The 25,561-nt window shown below is 38.4% G+C and overlaps 1 protein-coding gene across 4 annotated transcripts; it reads right to left on the bottom strand.

Moving 5' to 3' along the window:
- Positions 1-435: 435 nt before the first annotated feature.
- Positions 436-23,388, bottom strand: csnk1a1 (casein kinase 1, alpha 1). Of its 4 annotated transcripts, none has more exons than XM_044040051.1 (11): positions 22,658-23,388; positions 22,338-22,444; positions 17,004-17,130; positions 16,099-16,197; positions 10,859-10,942; positions 8,343-8,482; positions 7,816-7,894; positions 7,559-7,633; positions 7,368-7,474; positions 6,825-6,973; positions 436-1,220 (listed from the first exon to the last, which is right to left on the bottom strand). In XM_044040051.1, the coding sequence occupies exons 1-11, from the start codon at positions 22,778-22,780 to the stop codon at positions 1,213-1,215; spliced, it is 1,098 nt and encodes a 365-aa protein (XP_043895986.1). In that variant the 5' UTR covers positions 22,781-23,388; the 3' UTR covers positions 436-1,212. The 4 variants fall into 4 exon arrangements, with proteins under 4 accessions (XP_043895986.1, XP_043895989.1, XP_043895990.1 ...); XM_044040054.1 differs by having other exon boundaries at positions 6,861-6,973; XM_044040055.1 differs by lacking the exon at positions 10,859-10,942.
- Between the last annotated feature and the right edge of the window lie 2,173 nt (positions 23,389-25,561).

The following is a 25,561-nucleotide window of genomic DNA, read 5'->3' as shown; positions in this document are numbered from 1 at the left end:
TGATTAGCAAAACAAAAAAAATGATTGGCCGTCAGCATCAACCATACAAAAACCCACCAGTCGACCTCTTAAAGGACACACACACAAATACACACATACATATATGTGTGTATATATATATGCACATTTAAGAGGTGAACTCGTGGGTTTTTCTATATATATCTAAAGTATATTCAGTTCAGCTGTAATAGATTTCAGTGCACTGTCCTCCATCATCACCCTGCAGCTTCACCTGCCTGTGTAACAGCCACCAAATGCTACAGCTCCAGCGTCTACCTAGAAACCTAAAAACAACTTGTGACTTTACAGAGAGTAAGTACACAACACAAGTGATTATTTGCAGTTGTATTTGTGTAACATGAACAGATCAATCAGCTGCAGTTCACATTCTCATTCCACACATGTCTGATATTAACTGGTGCTTGAAACTCAGAGTTATGTTATGTTTTTATTGGTATTTTTGGAGAAGACCATAGGTTGTACAACAGATTTAATAATCATTCAGAGCTCTAAAGAAAGAGGGAGAGCGCCAGAGTATCATTCTACCACTGACTGATGCCATCAGCTGCTTATATTGTCAACAGGCAAACTCCTAATCACCATTGGAAAACAAAAAAAGAAAACAAGGGAAAAAAAAAAACTTTTTTTTTAGTAAATAACATCCAGGTTTGCATCATTCAATTATTTCAGAAAGAAAAGGGGAGAAGAGTTTTTCAGGTTTACATGTTTAAACATTTGCTTGGTAAAAGGAGGGAGTGAAATAATTAAGGAGTGACGGGGGAGAGATGCTGAATTGTTTCCACGGGCAGAGAAAAACAGGGTCAGGTGACTAACGTCTTAACTCGCATTTCCAACGAAACCTTACAAAAAAGTCAACACTGAGAGGAGGACAGACGAACAGACAGAGGGCTGGGACGGACGGGGAGGGGTGTGTGAGGTCTGGGGTTGGGGGGAGGGTGGGTGGGGGCGCTACAACCTCCACATCCATAAAACCTGCTTTTTCTTTCGGAGTGGAGAGTTTTATTTTTATATACACATATGAATATATAGATAACACAGCAGACAAAGGCGTGTGTAAATCTATACATTTCCATTACATAGATAGTTATTATGGAAGGAGAGACACAGACTTTCTGTTTGTCGCTTGTCCAGGAAGAGTTTGTTGGTCCTGGTCACCAACGCCTCCGCAGCTCCGCTCTGGGCAGAGAGCACTCAGAAACCTGGAGGGACACACAAACACACACAGCGTCATTAGCATCTGTTTGACACTGATAACAGGGAGAGACGGTGGCTGAAGCGTCACAGGAGCAGGTGAGTGTCTGAAAGCTGAAATAGAAACGATCCTGTATGTCTCCTGTTCACCTGCAGGGGAGCTTCTGCTTTACCAGTTGTTTAGTAGTTTACGTGAGCCTTAACGAAACGCTCACATAAACTCTACACACGCTTAGCTCGACAATATCTCAAAATAAGTCAGCTGCTCTCCTAAAAATGATAGACAACCTTTTTCCAACTAAAAATGAAGATTGTGTGAAAGAGTAATATTATGCCACTGTACACAAAGGTTGTTGATCCACTGCTGACTCCAGCACCAAGTGGAAATGTTTGAAATCCTTTGTTGACACGAACCTGAGGCAGCAGTAAACCAGCAGCTCCTGTGTGTCTGCAAGCTGAACACGCCCATTCTCTCCAATGAGAAAGAATTGTATTTCCCTGTTGGAAAAGGCTGCTCAGCTGTTAAGTGTAGAACACATTCTTAAGATAATGGAGATACTGCAGACCTTTTTTAAGTCAGCCTTTCACAAAGTGGCTAAAATCTGTTTCTGCTTGTGTCCTTGCTGAGAGATATGTTTCAGTGGAGACCGCTGTGTGATAAAAACCTGGACTATGCATCTAAGTTTGATGTTTTTTATTTACTTACAGCACAGTACTTATTGTTTGTTTAAAGCTGCCATCAGTGACGTCTGTTGTGTTCTAACTATATTCTGACAGCTGATGTTTGCTCAGTGACATCGTCTGATTGTGAGATCAGAGCTCCAGAGGCCATTCTGTTTGAGAATAAAAGCCACATAAGTGTTCGTGAGGTGATCATCAGCTTATTAGACTTCTTTAAACAACTGAACCATGATCACAATGTCCAAGGAACTAAGTCAACAATAAATACAGCACAAAGTGTATTGTGGACTCTTTGTGCAACAGGTTTGTTATGTGATCAAACAAAAAAGAATCCAATGGTTAGATGAAGGCAGGTCTGAAGACTGTGAGTGTGCAGCAGGACGTCCTTAGCTCAAGACATGGTAACATCAGTGTTACATTATTCCAGAAATCCTCTGTTAATGTGCACACCTCTACAATGATGTTAGATTAAGGGTTTAAAAGTATTTCAAATAAATATGCAAAATAGGATTGAAAGAGTTCCATTCATTACAACAATAACTGCTGACTGTGCAGACACACATCAGGTATGTGACCGATACTGAGCACGTGTACAAATCCTCTCCAATATTACATTCCCAACACCATAGTGTTCCCCTGGGCAGAGCCCGCTGTGCCGCCATCTCTAAAACTTCACACATCATTAATCAACACTCTGTGTTTCTTCTGCTACTAATTTGAGGCAGAACTCACTTTAATTCAGTCTGGTGTGTGTGTAGAGTTTTCACTTACTCTCATCCTCCCCCTCTCCCTCTCTCCCTGTGTCTCTCTCTCACACACTGTTTCTCTTTCAAAAACATACAGTACACATACAAATGACATGGACACAACTCACTGTGCTGCCTCACAGCCTGTTGTTTCTGTGTCATACATTATTCATCATGGTGACTGGTTCACTCAGTTACATTCTAATACTGCATTTATTCAGAACTTTGCACAGATCATATTCATGGTTGTTGACTGTTTATCTGGTTGCATTCCAGATTCATATCCTTATTTTCTGTATAGCTGCAGTGTTTAACAATGTACTTTTTGTTAAGCCTTTTATATTTCAGGTAATATTGTATTCATCGTGTTTCTGTTGACATGTATATTATGCATTTATGAGTTCATATCTTCCATGCTACTTTAAAACCAAGAACTCCTCCTCCTTGCTAAGGTTTGGTGTTAAAGTGAGAAAAGAAAAGAAATTGCAAACCTACAATGACTGAACTGACTGTAACACTTGAATCATCACCATGTCACCAGCTGATGAAGATAGAATAATGATAACTAAATGTTTTTTGACACAAATTGCCATAAACAGAAAATGTTAACTTTGGAATAAAATTGATCTGATCAGTCTATGCTTCCTTCTTGCAAAAGAAAACCAAACAACAGTCATCCTAAACTACTGACAGATGCAACCAGTACAATGACTTTTTCAGCTTGTGCTTTAAAAGTCAACGTTCATGTGACTTTGGCTTCTAAAAAATGTTGAGGCAGGAAATCTAGAAGTGAACGTGGGGAAACTGCATCATAGTTTCCTGTAGTCATTGTTTCGGACTATCCACACAATGGTTTTCAAACTTTAACAGGGCCAGAAGTGGAAGTTGTACCATTTTTATTTATTTATTACTTTGAACATTGAAATTGCAGGTGATTCAAACTAAAACACCGGTTACACCTTCCCCTCTGACAAACACACCCTATGATGAAGGATGACTGAGGTGTTTCAGGTATGAACGAGTGACTCATCATCCTGGGTTAACTGTATTTAACCTTGAGGACCTTGATCCATTCTAGGCCATTACATAGTGAAACTCAATCCATCCAGATCAGCGTTTTTAAAAAGGTAAGGTAAGGTGTATGTTCAAATACAATTATAATGCTTTGCTTACATTTAATCTAAGGAAAGGCTTGGTGACGTTTGCGTTATGTTAAACAAATGCTACTTAAAATTAAAGATGACTGCAGATTAGATTATACAGGATGATAGAGAAGAAATTTAGACAGATTACACCAACTGACATTAACAGAAAAACACATTACAAGCATTAGAATAAATAAATTATCTGTGTGATACATAAGCTTGTTTAATGCTTGAATGTTACAATTTCAGTTTTCCGTGTTTAATTTGATTCGTTTATTTGATTTAAATTGATTTTATTTTTGGCTCATTATCTTACATTAATAGATTACATTTACATCTAAAATACATGCTGCTCAGTTATTTGTTAACTATTGATTGAGCCGTATCAAAACAAGGTGTCTTGTTTTGCAGTGTTATCCTTCCTTTGGAAAACGAGCGAGACGAGTGTTAATGAGTGTCACAAACACCTCATTTAGCTGACTACTTAATGTGATACAAATAATTGTGAAAAACAACTTATTTCTCCAATGTCAATCCCATAACATTATTATACTCATACAGAGTATGCAGAAGAAAAGCCATGTATTGGTAATTTATTCACAGATTGCAGAGTTCCACATATTAATTTAATGTTTCAGTATTTTTCTTTATCTATATTCCTGTTGTACTTTGCATACCCAGCCCTGAGTTACAGGAGTGATATGCCCATAGATCACATTGGTGACTTTCAGTTGGAGCAGTAATATATATGTACACTTATGTACTTGTGTACACTCCCCAGGAATGTTTGTGCAGAGCTGTACCTTGGACTTTCATCGAATAACAAAACTGTTAGTAACATCTGACATTAGTTGAAGTCACTCTTTCTTGGACGATAGACTAGGCAGCTTTTTACTTAGAAAGCAACAAAAGCAGCAGCAACAGCAGCCACCTGCTCTGACCCCAAGGTTAGATTCACTGTTTGGGTGACAAAAGACAGAATGTTAACATAACATTTCTTTACAAGAAAGCAGCACAGTGCATTTAACTTTAATGCATTTGTTTCTAAGATGTTGATTTTTTTTGCTCTATTTAAGTTGTGGTTTTCTGTAAGGAGTTTCGTAGTGTTGGTGTTTTACACTCCACCAAAACGACTAATCCTTCTTACTTGTGCTACCTTTACTAGCATCCACAGAGGACTCGTTATCACGCCGTCTCACACCAGGTGAGTTAGAGGCTTGCTGAGCTACAATAAGACCGTGTTCAGACGTAGTGCTGATTATCCATCCTTGGTGATGCAAGTGCATGTGGATAGTGCTTAGGACTGTTTACTCCTGGCATTAAAATTATTCCTGAATGCGTCACCTATGACCACAGGAGATCGGATCTGGCTTTCAATGCCCTGTATTCAAATATACAGTGATGCCATGACTGTTCACGTGGACAAATTATATTTTTAATGAGTCTGGTGGTACGCATGTGCAAGTGATAGGGAGAGAAAACAGAGCTCTACTCTTGCTGTAACATAAAAAAATAAATGCTGTGATAATCAGTGTTGATATTGTGGCAAATAAATTCATGTTTGAGCACAGATCAGAGTTAAGAAATACAGTGAAACTAAAGCTGGTCAGAATATGCCAGCAAAGAAAGTCATGTTCTAATGAGGACAAACTATGTTCATACATGCCCAAGAATGTGGTCACGTGTGTCCTCAAACCACCTACAAAGTGTTTTTTGTGATCTTCAAACACATCCAGGGTGGATTGGGAGTGTGTCAGCACTGTCAACCATGTTGTGGGAGAGACTTGGTCTGACCTATGAACTTTAATGGGAGTATGAAGCCGATGTTTAACAGTCAACCAATTCATGATCGTGAAAATACGAGGTCGTAGTACGATGAGATCAATGCATTGGTCCACATATCAATGCAATAGCATGTGACTAACATCATATTTTATGATTTACATCATGCATTACAAAAAATGAATCAGACATTTGTCTAATTTCTCTTAAGTTACCAAAACTTAGCATTAATAGTGATCAAGAATCTGAAATCTATTTTTCTACTTTCTGTATTAACTTGCATGGTGCAAATAGAAATGGCAATTCCTGAACATTGAGGAAGCCATTTTTACTAACCAAACAAGATTAGTTTATGTTACCTGGCCTCACTGGTCTGTTAACTTCACTTTAAATTTTTTGTTCAGCAGTCAGATGAACAGAAGTGCTCAAATTCTTGTGATTCAGTCATTTATACAAAGCTTTTATCTTTGTCCTAGTTTATACTTGTTTTGGATTTTCAGCTCAAATGACAGGATGTTTGCCATTCAGGAGAGCCATTATAGGAACGGTGTGTTTGACAGATTAAGGTCTTGCTCTGTTGATGGCAATTTCACTGACGATAGCTGAAGCACACATAATAGTAAGTGAACAAGAGACAAACAGTAATAACTGATCAAAAGCACGGGGCAACATTCAATGTTGGACCCTTATTCTAGTCCTGAGGGACCACAATTCATCAGGTTGATGCTTTAAATGAGCCACACCTGGCCTCCATCAGATGGACGCCAGGTGTACATTATTGTTACAGCACAAGAACACAAGTGTTAAACATTATCCAGTTTTGAGAGGGAATGTTAATATAGATAGACTGCAGAAGAACCAAAGGCATGTGATGAGAACATGTTGGTCAGCATTTAAACAGAGTCACAGCAGAGAGAGCCCACCTTCTAGACCCAACAAAGGAACAGAAGAGCATGGCAGCAAAGTTAGTAGTCAAATTCCCCAAGGACGTCTTTGCTTCTGCAAGACAGACCAATTGTATCATGATCTTTGATTTTGGATTTTCTGTTCTTTTAGGGTGCCCTCTCAAACTTATAATGCTGTTTGGCTTCATCATTCTACCAGTATTTGAATTCCAATTTGGTGCTTGAAAAAGAGGGGCCACTGGGGGTGTGGGTTTAGGAATAAAACAAAATTTAATAATCCTAAATACAGTACTAAAAGAATATATGAGCAATTGGTGTCTGTAAAAAACGTCGCTTGGCTGTTTGCTACTAACCTTTCATGTTAGGCTTGGGTTTGTCAGTTTGCTTGCCTGTGGGGGTTTGTGCCTGCTGGCCCTGGCCCCCGGAGGAGGCCCCCTGTTGGGCAGCTTTCTGTTTCAGCATGGTCCAGTCAAATGTGTAGTCATACTGATGGTTCAGAGTCCTGCAAGATACACAATCAGCTTAGATGACAGTAGGAAGGAAATACATTTGCACTCAATACAAATAAATCGTAGTGGTCCAGAAACAGGAGTGAAATAAAACCAGTGTCATATGTCAAAAACATAATTAGTAACAATTATCAGAACCTACAGCAAACATTTATCAACTGTTCCTGTTTTAGATTTAATTATTGTTTTCAAAATTTCATGCCTCAACTAATAGTGACAGTTGTCCATTTAGATGGCACAGGCAAGGATTTGGGCTAAAGACTCTTCTACTTTTTTGGGCTTATTTTGTAGAAACAAATAAAGAATACAGAGCTGACTCAACACTGGTACCAAAAACGGGCCAGAATTTAAACAAATACCCTTTTCTTTGTGTGCATGCGTGTTTACCTGAAAAGGATGCGGAACAGTTGGCGCAGGTACATGTAGTCGGGAGCCTCCTCAAAACGCAAGCCACGGCAGTAGTTCAGGTACATGGCAAATTCTGCTGGGAATCCCTGGAAACAAGAAATCATACAACTGAGGCATGTGGACGTGGAATAAGATACGTTGCACTCAACTGGTCCTGTTTGATGCCTTACCTTACAGAGGACCTCAACAGGTGTGGACATCTTCTTCTCTGAGATCTTCTCATATTTCTGCTTCTTTGTGGCAGCCTTTCAAAAACAGAAAACACATGTTTGTGCTCCTAGCAACATGCTACATACAGATATAGGGTACATTGTGTATTTAAGTGTACAAAAAAAGCACTTAATGACCATTCAGTAGCTAAAGCTACCATATATAGGAAGAGCTAAATCATGAACTGGCATTCAGGTGGTCAGGTATTCTGTCCTACCTTTAATCCCTGCCATGGCAGACTGGTTCTGTTGAAGTACATCAGCACATAGCCTAGTGATTCCATGTCATCACGGCGACTGGAAAGAACAACATTTGTTAAATTTATCACACAGTATCTGACATAATAAAAAACAACACAGTTATAATGGATTTCCGGTATTTATAATCATTACAACAAATGTTGGAAAATTGCCTTTTTGTTCCCGAGTGAAGAAAAGTTGAAGAAATCAGTTATTTGTGGTAAAGAACTACTCTGAAGTAAAACATTCACAGTGATAATTTGTTATATCTATCTTTAAAATGTTGCAAAAGAATTTACACTGCAATGATTACTATTACTGAATTATCATCCAACTACATAGTTTATTGAATAATCATAGAAACTGAACTACAGCAATGAGTGGTTTACACTTGATAAACGGCATCTGCGGTCATAGGTTGCTCTGCTCAGTGAGAATCTAATTCACATAAACATGAAGGGAAAATGATTTTCCTTGGAAGTTATTATTAAATGTGTCCACAGACCTCTGTTCAATGCCCAGATGAGCATTGATGGAGGCATAACGTGCAGTGCCAGTCAGGTTTTTGTCTTCTCTGTAAGGGATGTGCTGTCGTGTTCGGTTGTCTCGGTATTTCTTTGCCAACCCAAAGTCGATAAGGAACAACTGATCAAGAGGGAAAAACACAAGGAGATGGTCCGTCAGTGATGCTCAACATAACACAGATAACAATCCAAAATGTCATCACAAGTTAAAATGAATAAAAAATTACTTCAGCAGATTGTCTTCACTTTAAAAAGAAAATTAGCTGATTCCTGCTGCAAAACAAATTTCAAAAATGTTTTTTGCATTAATAAAGATCCTCATGTCAACAATAACATGTACAGGGAAAATAAGTTGTCATACCAATGTAGCCGCGGTATTATTACTCCCTCTAAGATGAGAAATAACCCACCTGAATGTGAACCTGATGAATACAAATAGTTTTTAAAGAACTTTTTAATTATAATATGACTGCTACAACTGTTTGCTGTTTTGTTTTTGTGTATTTTATCAGTTACTGTCTTTGTTTAATTGTTAAAAAGTTCTTCAGGCTTTTTAATTTGCAGCAGTTTATACACAAGAGAAAAACTATTAGCAGTTTTTTATAATCTATAACAAAAGATTGCTCAAGCCCTATTGAGTATTATTTTTTAATTGGTGAATCTCATTTTATTATAGTGTACGTATCAGTGCCATCTTGCTTTTTAATTTGGTAACCAAGTTTACATGTTAGAACAGCCACTCTGCCCACCTGAGCTGTGCTGTTCCTTTAAAGAGTTGGGGTCTCACCGTGTTTCTCTTCTGTTTCAATGCCTCAATGCCTCTGTTTAACACTATTATTGCAACCTTTTCTATTACTCCACAGTGAAAGAACTCTAGAATATATTATATTTGGCATATTTAATGGATGGCCATTTTCAAAGGCAAACCTTGTGTAAAACATGGGGCTGAAAGAAGCAGCTCTGTATAAGACACACAGCAGGCATTATCTCTATGTGAACAACAGAGGTGCATTAGACGCACCAGATTAGCAACACCACTGTCACACACTGTATATACATCCAGTGTAGCCCAGGTGAATGAGAGCACCAGCACTACAACCACACTGAAGTAAAACAAAACAGGTGAAAATGCATCAATTTTCTATACACATTACAGAGGGGAGGGTTTCACAAACTATGGTACACATTATACAACCACATTCCATGTCCAGAAACACAACATGTTTCAACCAAAGGTGACCATACCAGACAAACTGGAATATATACCAGTTTAGGGGAATTCAGAAAAGGTACTGCTGTGAACCTTTATTGTAAAAACACTTTTGCAGTTAACTTCAGGCCCATAGGCCGAGTGGATTTGAGCTTTCTAATTCATGTAATTTAGGTCTGCTAAAATGAACTTATAGAACTACCATTTGTACAATTTCACCCACTCATCTGGTACTACATCAATAACAAAAATAATAATAAAAATAATCCGGATTAAATTTAAAGGACTAAAGCAAATACATTCTAATCACAAACGTTCAACTCAATCCATGTTTAGGCAGAGAAAGCAGAAACAAGAGCAGGCCAGTATGACAGTGTCATTTTCAGTAAAGTGCATAATATTTACACTGAGCTGAGAATAGTCTTTGGAACTACTATAAGGAACAATTCTGAGAGGAGATTTGTCACACAACTATTACCAAACTTACATGTAGGGATATCTTACTGGACCGGATATCCGAATAGAAAGAATAAGAAAAATTCTATATGATCTGTAAACCCTAAATCTGACATATGTTTCAGTTCAACATGCTATTGCGATGTCTGCCCCCAACATCGCAATGGTTTTTTAGAATGTGTGGCAGTGTTTTTCATGACTGCTCCGTAACATCCAATACCTGTTCTAATCCACATTTCTCGTGTTGTTTTTCCTTTCTTTCTCTCACACACTTATAAATGAAGATGTTTTTGAAGGAATGCACTGCTCTGGTGTTGATAATTAATTGATAATTAAAATCATCAATTTTAATTTAACACCAGTTCTTGTCCGCAAATGTATTTAGTGCCAAAGTCTTACAGGCTATAAACATTAAGCACAAGCTCAGGGACATCAGGTCTGGTTTTAGTTAAATATCAATCTTTGGAGAATAACACCCAACGTGTGTTGGACTTCGATACAGATTTTCACTGCTCTAAGGACCTGCATTTAAGAGACAGAAACTGGCTTTTCAGGAGAACACGCTATTAAATTAAAAAGGACTGGGAACCTTTATAACATCAAATTGTAATGATAATGATAATTATCATCATCTATTACCTTTGTAATTCTAATGTATATCTAACTTACCTCTCTATGGTGAAGTTCACACTATGTGGTGGGGTATATACTCTAGCATGAGTGCAAGATGGGTGCTGGTAGTCTGATTCACGTTAGACTAGTGTAATTAGGTGTGATTGCAAAGCAACAACTGCTGTTGAGAGGCAGCTGGTGTTGTGGTAAAGGTCACACCTGGTTTAATCCTGAGAAAGATGGGTCCTGAGAAGAGCTAACAGCCAAGCTTCTTTTCCTCTTCCCCACTGACGAGTCTAAACACTAGGGCAGACAGTAGAGGGGCAGGGGTCAAAATCACACAGCCTCTATCGACCTTTAGTCACAGTTAGCATGAGTACAACAGGCACTTCTAGTTGCACCCTTTTGATTTCCTCCCCTACGAATACAACTGACAAGTCCTGTAGAGCTAGGATTGGTACCTCATTCTGCACATGGGCAAAAAAAGTCCACTTTAAAACTTTGTCGTACAGATATGATCGTTCTGGGCACCAGTTTAGAAGAGACCACATGACTGTGGTTTTCTTCACACAGGTCAACCGTAGACAGATCAACCCTGTACAACAAGAAGCCAGTGCAGACAGGCAACACCACAGCTCAGAGCAGCAGATGGCAGGAGCCCATGGGTGTCCATTCTCCACCAGCTAAACAAGGAGAGCATTTTAACATCTGCCAAAAAAGACATTAGGAAGCCTGTGAATCGTGAATTATTTTAGGTTGATATTATTCTATCAATTTGTCCACAGGCCACCACTTGCATTAAGAGTTACTATATCTGTTCCATGATGATTTAGAGGAGTTTGCACCATAACATCTTCAGTAAGCCCAGTAGGGCTAGTATTGTAAAAAAAGTTGATAATTAACCAACAGTTAAAAGCAACTGACTATCTCATTATAATGTCCACTGATTAACTGTAGGATGGACAAAAGCACCACACAAACATAATGTATTAATAAGGTGGTTGTTTAATTTACAAAACAAAAAAATGCAAACATTCTAACTGCAAGGTAAGCTCCATGACAAAGTGCCTCTACAAATACAAGCTTGAATTCTGTAATTGTCCTTTACTGCCAAAAGTGAAAATGTCAGTAGTAGGACTACAGATTCTACTGGGAGCCGCTCCAGATTTATTGCTGTGCTAAAACTGGAAGGTATCACATTGTGCTGGATACGAGCTTTGGCTGTAAAAATATAAGGGAGTGTGTGCTGAACAGAGAAACAAAGTCTTGTCATGTCTGGGCTAGCCGGTGTGCCACAAGCTACTGTAACTCAATACAATATCAGTATTTCTGTCATCGGTCTTACTGAAATCAACTCAGCCCCACTATGGCAGTTTTCTAAAAACTAAACCAACCTAATTTGTGAGCATAGGAAAAACATTCTAGTTGTATGCAATTTTTCAGTTCTCTACACACAGAAGTGTAAACACTGGACTACGTTACTATGATTAAAGTCATTACAGACATGTAAAATAACCAGACAACTGACTGTCCCTTTGACATGTCTGTAATAAAAGTGGGACAGTCCAGTGTCTGCAGTTACTTTCAGTGTCTAAAATAACAGTTGGACTGTACAGTGACAGCAGTTTAATAATGTGTCTTTTACATAAGAGAGACAGTCAGGTGTCTATGGTTACTAGGTCTTTACTCAAACCGTTTCTTAAGCAATCCAGTGCCTGTGGTTACTTGGGTTGTGAAACATTCAAAATTAAAACACAGTTCCTAAACTGTGCTCTCTCTCGCCTTTAAGTTATAAAACTAAGGCTGCAACAATAATTGATGATTAATGATGACAGATTAACTGATTAATCTACTTCAAAAGTAATCAGTTGGTGAATAGCAAAACTATTTTGAAAATGGATTTAGTGGTTTGTGTATTCTCCACAATAAAATACAAGTTCAGTAATTCAGGCTTCTTAAACATTATTTTCTGGTCTCTTTGCTCCTCAATAGTAAAGCTAACTGAATACCTTTTCTGGGGACAAAAACATTCGAGGACATTTTGATTACAGAAACAGGATGTACAATTTTTCACTAACTGGTACCATCGGTACCGAACCCTAGCGAGGAAAAAAAAGTCCACTGTCTGTAGTTAATTCACAAGTGAATAATGAGAATTTGATATTGCAGTTTCTGGTTACAAAACATCTAATGACAGCTCAATGGTTCGGCATTTGTGATTACTTCACTATATTACAGATTGAGTAAGACTCTTTTTACACCGAATGGCCCAGAATGTACATGAACATTCCATTATTCAGCAGGATACCTATACTGAACTGAACCTTGACTCTTTATCACAAATCAAACAGTAATCTCTATCTCTATCTAAAAGATCTATCCTATCCAGCTATATCCCCAACTGTCCAAGTCAGTCACCTGATCTCAATCCATTTGAGCAACATACACCCGGATAAGATTCGACTTAAGGCGGAAAGATTCTGCAACAAGCTGAAGGGATGAAGGAGGATGGAGTGAAGCTCTGGGGCAGAATCACCAGGGAAGGTCCAGTCTGCTGTTGACTCTGGGTCAGAAGCTTCAGTTGCTGACTTCAGAGGCTAGTACACAAAACCTTACATTTGATGATGTGTATATGTGTAGCTGTAGAATAACCTTTAAAATAAAATAGTGGACTCTGTGTGATAGACTGCTAACTCCCATGTTTTCATAGACCAATGTAAACCTACTACTAATACATTCAAATATGTAGTATACTTCGTATAGATTTGGAACAAATTTACCTTTAATTATTGTATATGGTTGTATATGGGACCGATCACAAGCCATTTCTTTTGCATGCAGAAAGAGGGAATGCAGATGCTCGTCAAAATCATCGGAAGTATAACAATGTAAAATCTTGATACAATCAAAAAATCCTATAAGTCTCATGCTTCACTATGCACAGACTGTAAAAATTTCATAACAACCAGCAACAGCATTTTAGCTGAGTTTATGGGAGCAGAATAGCTGTTACACAGGTGCAGAATTATGTCTTTAAAATATATGGAAATGGATATAGGTGGCAAATGTGTCACATAAATGTGTTAACTTCATAGTTCAAAAGGTGTAAAATTACTGTATCGGACTGATATCGATAGATAGTTGAGGTTGTGATATCAGTATTCGGAAAAAAGTGATATGGAGCCATTCCTATGCACAAATACACCGTTGTACATGAGTGCAAAAATGAGTGATGCAGTCACAAAGCTCACATCAGGTGTGACATGGGTGTTTTTCTACCTATGCATCACATTGAGATGAGAATATCTTGAATTTTTGGAATGCAGCGAGCACATTCAACTCATCTTTTGATACTCAGGCCACAGAAGTAGGTCATCAACCACTATGGAATAAATGTTGAATCTCCATCATTCAGATGAAGCCACTGAATGGGTTGGTGGAAGGAGAGGATGCAGACGGATTACAGCTGGGCGATTAGTCAAATTAATGGTTTAGGAAGATTTGTCTAGAAAGAAAATCAATTTCTCTTTAACTTTCCCTGCTGCTCCCCTTAGGCCTCCATAGTTCATAGTGGGGTAGTGCTGAGGCCCATTTCCTCAGAGAGATGGCAGCAACGGTGAAGGGTTAGTTCCTAAAAGAAGACTCAGTCTCCTCAGTGACATGGAACTGGTTTGGTTCAGATATTGACCAAACAAGCTCATACTGCAGACTATGCGTTCATGCGTAATATGTTGAATTTTAAATAATTACAAACTTGATTTAGATTTAGTTTGTATAATGTGTTTTTTTTAAGAAGGACAGGGGGAAACAATGTAAAATCATAAATATAGCTCAGTATAAAACAAAACAGACACTTATGGAGCTGACTGGTCAAAAGTCAAGGTCAACAAAAGATATCAAGAACTTTCCAAGATCTCCAAAATAATAACGAGCTTGTGAGATGATATGTGAATTACAAAACTGTTCTCTATTCAATATATGTTAAATAAGATGTTGTGGAAGAAACAAAGCAGAAATAACAGTACATTATACATAGTTTAACTACAATTAATGCACCAGCAGCAGTTAGTGGGCCCTTACTCACCAACATGTCAGGCATGAATACTAAATTCTTCCCAATAATAAGCCTGATTGATAATCTAAATCTGCAAGGAATTACACATTTTTGACATAAACCGTTGTAAGACAATAAACTGTCATATCGCAAACACACATCCATTTATTGTCACACAATGTGATTGAACTGAAACATTTTTCTTCCTGTTAAGACAAAGAATAATTTTAAAATCTCTTAAATCTCATCTTAATCTATGCAATTTGATCAAATCAATTACTTATCCAAACAAAAAAGCAGCACAAATATAGATACATTTGAACAAGATGGCACAAGGATATACTGACCAAGATGATAAAATGCAAGACTCCGCTGAGCAGCTCCAGTGAACAACCTTAAATGTTTCAAAGGTCAACGCTACAATTACAGCAATAAAAAAAATGTAGCTCATGTACCAAGGCCTTCCACAAACTCCTGCTGATCACTGAGATACAGTTGGTTATTTTATTCAGGCATTTCCTCAAATAGAGACCAGCTTCTTAATTTTCCCTTAAATGTAGATGTTTTCAGTTCATGTGTATAATCAGTCATGTATTAATACATCTCATTCTGATCCACTCTGTTCTTATTATCTCTCTCTTGCTCACACACACAGAGCACAACTACGACACTTCTGTGATGAGGAAAGTTAGGTTGGGTCATATTTTGTTTATATGCATTAAAAGATGTTTTATTAGACCACCTGTTTTACAGTCATCCCAAAGCGAGATATTTCAATATTGCAATAAAAATTGTGAGAGAAACTACAGGCTATTGCTTACGACAACACATACTGATAATGCTGATTTTAATTTTAAATAACCCTAACCCAATATAACATGAGTGACGAGAATTAGTATTACTTAGTCCAACAAATCAAATATGGAAACTTTCAACTCCAGAGCAGTATTTAAAGCACTGTTTCATAGAGAGGCTGGATTATGCATGACTGTAAGACTCTTTGCTTCTGTGCACAAGTCTATGAGGACATGGATCAGATGAAGTATACCTGTGATCAACAAACTGCTTTAAAAGATTTATGTGTACTTATACACAATCATTGATTGCTGCTGTGGTGCGAGAAAAGTATTTAATTTTACAGTTTTTAAGATTAAAAAAAAATTCAATTGTAAAACCTTTCTTTAACAGCAATGATGGGGGCTGAAGATTCTTCAAGAAAAAGTAAGAATAGATATCACATCATCATAAAGATATCACTGTAGCTAAATCTAAATTGGTAAGTCATCTTGGTTTTGGCCCCTGTGAGCTCAAATGGCTACCATGGAATGCAGCTGTCTGCAAAGAGCTCTACACACACAGCTTCAAAAATCCACACTCATTTGTACATGATTCAGACCAGTCTTACCTTATTACAATGACGGCCAATGCCCATGAGAAAGTTGTCTGGTTTGATGTCTCTGTGGATGAAGTTCTTTGTGTGTACATATTCAATTCTGCTGATCATCTGAAAATGAAGAGACAATCATGGTTAATTGTTTCACAAAAGTAAATGTTAAAAGTAGAAACCTACTGGTTCACCAAGCTACTGAATCTGTACAAATTAAAGGCCAAATAGGTTTATTTATATTACTGGCACACATGTGCTTTCCTGATATGACAAGATGTAACAAAAAAAAAATGGAATTGTGCATGGACTGTGGGAGGGAACTGAGGGACCCACAAGAAAAACACACCCCAGTTACTCCACATCAACAGACAAAGGTTTGCAGGATGTAATGAATATCAGACATTTTCCAACTAGACTCACATTCAACAGGAACAGATTATGCTGGATTTTTCAAGAACAGACATTTGTCTGCCCAGGGTTTGAAGTGCACTTAGTTTGATCGATAACATTAGATTCCACTGCGGGCAATGTCTCTCTTGTGGTGCACTTGAAGGCGTGTGCAATGTTTCCTACTATTGGTCTAGACAGGCGCCCAACTATAGTCAAAATTGTCACACCATGTCTAAATGAACCAAATTATTTATTTACAGTTCATAACAGAAAACATCAAGCTGTATGCAGCACTCCTATATCCAGACCCTGTGGCTAAACAAAACAGTGTTGAAAAAAAGACTTGAAAGTAAAAGTGAAAAGTGAAAGTGAAATGAATGTTTTATGAAAATTTTAACAGATGTTGGGGCTTGTGGAAATGTAACACCAGATCACTGTGCAACAGTGTTACAACTGACTCCAGGAGAAGCCCTTGTTGGAATCAGGGCCTCAGATGTGCACTAAGGTTCTGGATGGGTGTATGCATTATTCACCTGATCTGCCAGCATGAGGACTGTCTTCATGGTAAAGCGACGAGAACAGAAGTTGAAGAGATCCTCCAAACTGGGTCCAAGCAGGTCCATGACTAGGACGTTGTAGTCCTTCTCTTGGCCATACCATCTGGTGATACAATACAAATGAAGGTGGATTGGTGTGAGTTAAGTGTACGGATTATTGTTAAGTATTTGATTTGTTTTTTATTATTTCTGTCCATACCTGGTGAACCTGTTGTAAAAGTAATTTTGTTTAAATGAGCACTTGACTGCGGTGTAATTTGATAATAGAAGGCTATCTATCTATATATGGTGCACCCATCTCATAAAATGTATTGCTTTTCAATTAGGCACCCGTGTTAACTGGTGAGAGTGGCCTCTCTGCCCAGGTGAGACCTGCATCTCAGGTGACTCTCACACAAGCAAGATGTGCGGCTCTTATTGGAAAGAGACCTCTTGGCTATTTTCACAGCAAAAGAGACAATGAAAATGAATATTTCCAACATCTATTTCTGGCATATGCATCATTAACAACACACCCTCTTCCTGTTTCAAGATAAAAGCATTTTAGTGTTTTAACAAGGCTTTTATTGTGAAGTGGCCTGGTATTTTGTTGAGTACAGAGAGCAATTTGGTGTATACAAAACTATACATTTATGATTTCCTAAAGAAAAACCCTGCAGACACTCCCTGTGTGAACAGAGGTGCTGCTCCTGACACAGCAGATCAGCGCTGCTGCCTTAACACTGCATCCAGTGTGGAACAAGCATGAGCATTATAAACAGCATTGGTCTCCATCACAGTTAGCGGTCAATACATTGAGAGCTGACATGGTTATTAACACCATATGGTTAGGGATGATTAGTAAATAGAGTGGCTCCCAAACTGTGGAGAGGCCAGAATCAAATAATGCATGCTGCAGTAGCATCAAACCACTGATATTTGTGAAAGAAGATTTCTTTTTAAATTCCTGCTTCCTCTAGAATTCAACTGAATAATTAACCTGTCAAGCATAATAAAATCATGCATAAATAGGCTCTTATATTCATTTATTCAGTCAGTCCCTAATGATCCCACTTTCTCTCGCTCTCAATCTGGTTTGTCATCACACATACAAAAACAGTGTCATCAGACTTCTTGAAACTCAGACTAGGTAAAAGCATGGTTAAAACTGAGGATGGTGGAAGTGGGGGGTTTAATTTGGAGGCCTGCAATACAGCACATATAAAACAGAAGAAAACAGCAGAAACTAATGGCGTATTTCCACCGGCTCTACTCACCACGGTACGGTTTAAGTAGCGTTTCCACTAGCATAGTACCTAGCACCAGGTACTATTTTTAGTACCTGCTCCCACGAGGTTCCAAAAGCAGGCTGAGTAAGTATTATGCGATGATTTGGCAGACTGCCGTCACAGGAAGAAACGTCCGACAAAGAAATCAAGTCGAACAAGTGCCGAACTGTAGATCAGTTAGAATTACTTAACAATCCCTTAAAATGTGGGTTAATTTCCAACAACTACCAGGGAAATCTCTATATTTAACAGAGGAGTCTGGTGTATTTAGGGACAGCACCACTGATTGCGAGCGGCATACCTGCCGCTGTTGTCCGTTGAGTAGGAGTATGTGCTCAGGAGACCGAAACAGAAATCAAGCTGAACTGTAGATCAGTTAAAACTACTTAACAATCCTAAAAACATGGGTTAATCTCCAACAACTGCTAACTGCTGATCGCAACTGGTGAGCTGCATCACAGACCCTGCCGCTGTGTTTCAGTCCAGTGACTGTGTCAGACGGAGTCTGTGTTCCAATCATGGAGGAAGTATTGAACAAATATTTTTAATTAACTGATTCTAGTGATTTGATTCAGTTACACTGAAAACAAGTGCTTTACAAGTCACTAGTCACTCGTTTGTGTGTGTGTGTCGCATATAAAACAAAGTCACAGCAGTTTCATGCACCCGTGCAGTGATGACTCCACCCACGTTGAGCAGGTACTTTTTTGTAGTGGACATGCAACCTAAACTGAGCCGTGTCGTGCCGAGGCGAGTAGAGCCAGTGGAAATACGCCTTGTTCAGTATTAACCATCCTCGGTGATCTCAGATCAAGCTAAGTGAAGGACTGAACAACTGCGTCCTTAATATGTCCTCAGGTGTGATCACAAAAACCACATTCAGAGGTGATTTGAAGAAGCATGTGTCTACATTCCTATACTGCATGAACACAATATGTAATGAGGACAGATTAGAGACCACCTCCTCATCTGATGTCCTCTCATCAGCTGTAGTTTCACAGCAATATTACTGCCATCAGCACTCATACTTATTTCATACTTAATATCTACATAATTGTTATTTACAGCCAACACCACAATATTTACACCAATCGCCATATGATACATCTTTTCAATCAGACATAAAAACTGTGGGAGAAACTACAGAAAATATAATTTTGTAATTGCGAAAAATCATGTAATTGGGGTATATTGTCCGTGATCAGATCACTGAGGATGGATGTTTATACTAGGTCTGAACAGAGCCTATGACTGGTGGAGAGTGACTGTATGAAACAAAAGTCAGGGGGAGGAGGGGCAGCAAGACCAGCAGGTTGGACTGGCTCGTACAAGACTGTTGCGACATGGAGCCACCACCTCAAAAACTCAATGAACAATCCATTTGTGTTACAGTAGCAGGTTCAAAAAGCTTTGTTTTAAAAGCTGCAGAGAACATATAAATAACCCCATTCACTGCTGACCCTCTCAAATTTAGCTGATATTCATTGTCCTAGGAGAGAAAATGTGTTTAATGTCAGGAGAAAAAAAAGAGTAATTATCTATCCAGCATGCCAAACACAAAACAGGACATGTTCAAGCTAGCACTACCAGCAGCACAGGGTGCCATTTGCTAAAAAGTACCTCACCAGCTCCTCTGTTCAAACAATGAATCCCCTTTAAAATTGTATGTTTGTACATGTGCAGCAGTATCACTACCAGGTTATGTTTCACTTATAAATTACCTCATCTCCAGCAAGCACCAAAATTTAAATCATTCAGTCTATGGCAGCAGTAGAGCGTGTGAGTGCAAATGCACAGTTAGCTCACACACACGCGCACACACACACACACATACACACAACAGAGTCTGACTGACAGGAGCTCAGACAAAAGTGTGAAAGACATTTGCATCATATGCTAGTCACACACAGCTGTGAATAAACAATAAATGCTGTCTACATACTTTAATAACTATTAAGTTTAGAGCAAGCATAGAAGCCTGGTGATACCATGCACGTAAGTGAGCATGAGGTAAGCGGCTGCAAATAGCACTGCTTACAGATAATTAGAGATGTCTTTAGTTCTTACAATGAAAAATATGTTTATTTATTAAAAATCTTCAGTGTGTGAAACTTAGCAACAATAACTGGTGAAGTTGCATGTTGCAGGTGAATATCCCTCATCTCACCCTTTTGATTTAAAGTGTGTTGGAAAGACTATGTTGTCTTCAGTTAGCATCAAAATTCAAAGGTGTTTAGTTTGTCTATTGTAAAAACAATGGTGGTCCAAAATGGCAGCCTCTATAGAGCTGACCCAGCACCTAAAATAAATAGAAAAGGCTCATTCTGGGGTAATGAAAAATAACATCTGCAACCAGGTGGTTGTATACTTCAAGATTTAGTGTAATTAATTTATCTTAAATATCTGCCAAACAACAACTTCCCCTACATTTCACACACTGGACCTTTAAGAAAATGTCTATGACAGGCCATATCAGTCTTAATTATAATATAACATATATATAACTAATCCTGCTGTAATTACCTCCACCAAAGAGGTTGTGTTTGTGGCCATGTTAGCATAAGCATAACTCAAAAACTTAAAGACAGATTTGAAATGTTTTTCTGTTACTGTGAGCTATGGTTAAAGAAATACATTAGTTTCATTTTGGTGGTGATCTGGATACTGACTCAGATTTTTTTAATCAGTTGCAAAAACTGAGCAGCCTTGGCTAAGAACTTTGTCTAGCAACAACATGCAAATACATGTTACCATAGACAAAATATTAAACATTGATGTATTACACATGTTTAGCAGTAAAAAAAGGCAAAACATGCTAAATGTGGTTATATTTATGGATTTAAAGCAGTGCCTTCTAACACATACTACAGTTTAACTTTTTCCCCCTGGTTACATGAAAAGCATTTATCACAAATCAACACTGATTGAACTTGCTCTTTATTTCTCAGTACCAATATGCACTACAGCTGGATGTATGAAGGTGTTGGAATATAAAGGGGGGTTTAAGTAAGATGTGCTAGGCTGTCTTGTTGGGATAAAACACTTTTCTGCCTTTGTGTTTTTTCTTGAACTAACTTTCTTGTGAATTTCTCTGTGAGATGAATAAAGTATCTATCTATCTTTTCAGTTAATTTCAATCTTGTCCAAAACTAGCACAATCTACTTTATACTGAAGTTCAAGTGGCATTTGTGATATCACAATGACAAAATAGTTTAACATAGAACAAAGCCCTAATGTGCAAAGATCAAAGTATTTACGCTTTACTACAGCTAGTGGCCAGTGTTACCGTCTTTCTCAGTAAAGGGAAAAACAAAAAGTCTGCCATTATACAATAAAGAAGTATCAGGGACCTAAAATGTGCTGGCAGCCTTTTTTCAATAACAAATATATGTCCACGAGGTCTCTTATTAACAAACTAAGTGCAGAAAAGTGACTCGCCTGTAAGCATTGTGTATACTGTATATACAGTGGGTCTCTCAAACATCACGACATCTCCGTTTGCCTACACCTCTACTGTCAACACATACTTGAATAAAAACAACGTGTGATCCGTCACAGGGAAGCGATTGTCTGATTAAGAAGTGAAATCGGAGTGAAAACAGTGCATGGAGGGGCTCAGGCTGTTGTTTTCTCTGCTCTCATCCGCCGCCATTTTCTAACAGGGTAAAGGAAGACATGTTGGGAGCTAACACAACAAAAGAGGAGCGGCCATTTCCGACCACAGGGCTGCTTTTCCCGAGCATAACCAGCTGATCGTCACGATAAAAGTGAGCCGTTTAGGTCTAAAACGAAAATGACACACATCGACTTCATATGTTGAGTAAAAACACGACGGGATTGTTCGGCCTTCGTGGAAAATAATTCATCGACTAAGACGTGTTAAGGCAGATTAGCAGGCCTCATACCAACGAGACTACCATTTAGCAGTGGTTGTATTTTTCCTCTGAAACATACACGACACTGTTTATTTTATGACACAGAAACACAATGTGACACGTCGTTTGGGTGAAGACAGTGGGACGTGAAAAGGTTGTCTCTTACCTGATGTGTGGGATCCCGACACCACCTTGTAGGATTTTGTACAGCTTGCTTTCGTATAACAACTGAGGATGTCTGGCTTTCTGCGACTCCAGTTTTACAGCTACCTCCTAAAAATGACAAACATTAAATATTAAAATGGTATGTTAGTACTTACAGCACTGTGGAGACTTCTACGGCTTAAATAATATTGCCCAATACTTTTCACCTTAATAAACATGGTCACCCACAAAGCTATGTTGCAATCTGCCTCAGATACTTTTGACGTGTTAGTTTTGTTTCCGAAAACATTGATAGACAGTAACATTAGTTCAAGAAATTACCTCTCCATTTGTGATGTTGATGGCTAGATATATGTCGCCAAAGGATCCCGATCCGATTTTTCTAACAAGCTTGTATTTCCCACCGACTATGAACTCGGCTTTGGAGCCACTGCTGCTCGCCATAATATCCACCAAATGACGATGTCCACCCGATTCACTGTAGGAAATTCTGTGTGGTCGTCTGTCCCGATTGTCAACACAGCATACGGGGTCCTAAATGTCCACTTGACGTCGATGGACCGCTGTTCGCAAGGCTCTTATCGACAACAATCGGACCAAACAAGTTGGACAAATATATTTCCCCAGGTATTGTTCCCTTTACTCATAGGCTACCGTCTAAGGATCTGCGTTAAAATAAATCACCCTCCGAGCAACGCCGGATCCCGTTGTAGTGTCACTGTATAAACATCAAAACTGAATCCGACGAAAGCTACGGCCTACAACGGCCAGCCAGCTACCCCAGAAGTAGCAGCCTATTCGAATCTAACGCTGGGTGGTGTTAGCATCAAGCTAACGCTGTCGACAAGACCGCCGCGGAAGAAATATCCGGTCCTCCTCTGTACTGGAGGCAAGTTGGCTTTTTAATCACACCTCCACTGGTCTCGTTGCCTTTCTATCTTTTCAGTTCCTTTTGGTAGTTTTTGACAAACTTCGAGGGCCGCCACCGTCTGTACAAAGCGCAGCCCACTCACTCCGCCATCTTGTCTCCTCTACCCTTTCGCTCAGCTGGTTTCCGTAGGAGGCGATTAGCAAAGGCAGTGTGTCCTATGATGCATTCACGTCCTGTTGGAGAAAATGCAACCGAGACACAAGAACGCCATATCACATACAGTTTACCAAACCTGTTGTGGAAAATGGAAATTCATTTTTCTGTAACCACTGTGTGTACCCGATGAAAACAACCTGCATTTACTGCGTGAATCCCTCTGTTCTGTACACGTGTCTATTAATAGTTTATTTAGTTTGGTTGCTTTAAGGTTACCAACAGGTAGTGCTGTAACTGTGCGCATGTGGTTCTGACTTAAGTGGTACACAAAAACCAGAAATTAAAATGTGCAACTTTACTCTTAGACCTCATTCAATGCTTTCTACAAGTTACATATTTATGAAACGGGTTAAGATCACAGGAAATTATTACTATAACTTGAGCACCAAAGATATCTTTCCCAGGGATTTATAGCATCACTTATTTAATTCCATGAGATACATAGAGGTCCCTAAAATCTCTATCAACCTCAGTCAGCTGGTTAACTCTCAGCACAATAGTTTCTCCTGATTCTCTTGGGCGATCGGCCCAGCAATTCTCACTTCTTGTGTGACATTGTTTTGGTTTTCTTGCTCTACCTCTTTTTCTTCCACTTCACATTTCTACTGCAGTCCAATAAAATCACCCTCAGTCTTATATTTATTTCTCATTCAACCTCCGCTGCTGATCAATAAGCTCCACAATTTTATTCTCAACTGTCTTTTATCTAAATCACTATTGGGTTTATGAAGATTTAGCAAATGTGGTATTTACAGTGATGCTTTTGCTGATCTCTTGATTAATGTGCGCTGTCCCAATTCAATAAACTTCATAACAACAATAATAATAATAATAATTCTTCAATCTCATATTTTAAGAATAAGAAGAATTTTAAGAACAAGTTGTTTCTGAACTAATTTTCTTTTAAAACAGTGACACATGACTTGTTGGTCCACTGTTGCCTGATTTGCTTAGTTTCTTATCATTTTTGTTACAATCAATCTATATTTTGTTCTGTGAGCCTTTTCTTAAGTGGCTAAAACCATATTTTACCGAGCATGTTATCAGACCCTAGGTGCAGGGGGTGATCACGGCACAGCCAGTTGTATGTGACTCTTTCTTGACTTAAATCTTGCGGACGTGTCGTATACATTTCTGATCTGCAAAAACAATCCACCAACCAGGTGCAGGTTATATGCAAGACAGCCATGATACGGATCAACCTAAAATATCATACGTAATGGAAGACTGATTGATTTATTGAACTTTATTGATCAGATTAGGGAAAAGTGGCAGATATGTAACTTCAGTTTAGCTCCTCTTATCTTGACTGCTGCAGCTGACACATTTTACAAATGTGAACTGTTTCTGTTCCAGCTCAATTTCCTTCATGTTACATGACATACATTTGCATTGGTGCCACTTGGACAATGAAATAAGGAAACATCCCGAAAGTGGCATTGCCAATATACATTATAAAGAGATAATCATACATTATACTTAATAACACAAATAATAACAGCCCATTTAGCCTCTGTAAAGTCAAAAATAGTAATCATAAAAACTGCTCACGTACCTCACTGAGGGTAAATGTTCCAACACCATCTCAAATATCACCCCATGGATCCACCTGCAGTATCTGAACAGAAACCTAAGTGATTACTATTCAACCAATGGACTGGTTGTTATTATTTTCTTTATGTACGTTTATACATTGTTGTTCTCAGAAACATGATAAATGCTGCTAAGTGCACAAATGTTTTACATTTTCAAAGAAATCTTTGTTTGACAATGTTGACCTTTTTGATTTCCTGCTTAGTTTATGCATCATTTTAATTTAAAATCTAAATACAAATTGCACTGCAGTGCACAGAGAAAATTTGAGAGACAGACCATGAGTGCATGAGAGCAAATTTGTGAGTACGTTATAATTAAACTGTCTTTGTACATATGTCAGATGAAGTTAAGAATATTCAGCATCATATATTCATATATCAACCTCTGGCTGGCGTGAGGATCTGCTGACCAGTCTCTTTTCTGATCAAAGTACAATGAGTATGATCGTAATAAATGAACAATTAACAGGTAATCTTTGTCCCCATTAACATGAGTGAATGGAATGAAGTTGTTGTCTTTCATCTAAATACTTCATCTGTTAA

The sequence above is a fragment of the Solea senegalensis genome, linkage group LG12, assembly GCF_019176455.1.
Source record: "Solea senegalensis isolate Sse05_10M linkage group LG12, IFAPA_SoseM_1, whole genome shotgun sequence".
NCBI classification, from domain to species: Eukaryota; Metazoa; Chordata; class Actinopteri; order Pleuronectiformes; family Soleidae; genus Solea; species Solea senegalensis.
Note: the sequence above shows the minus strand (reverse complement) of the source record. Positions and strands in the feature narration are given on the sequence as shown.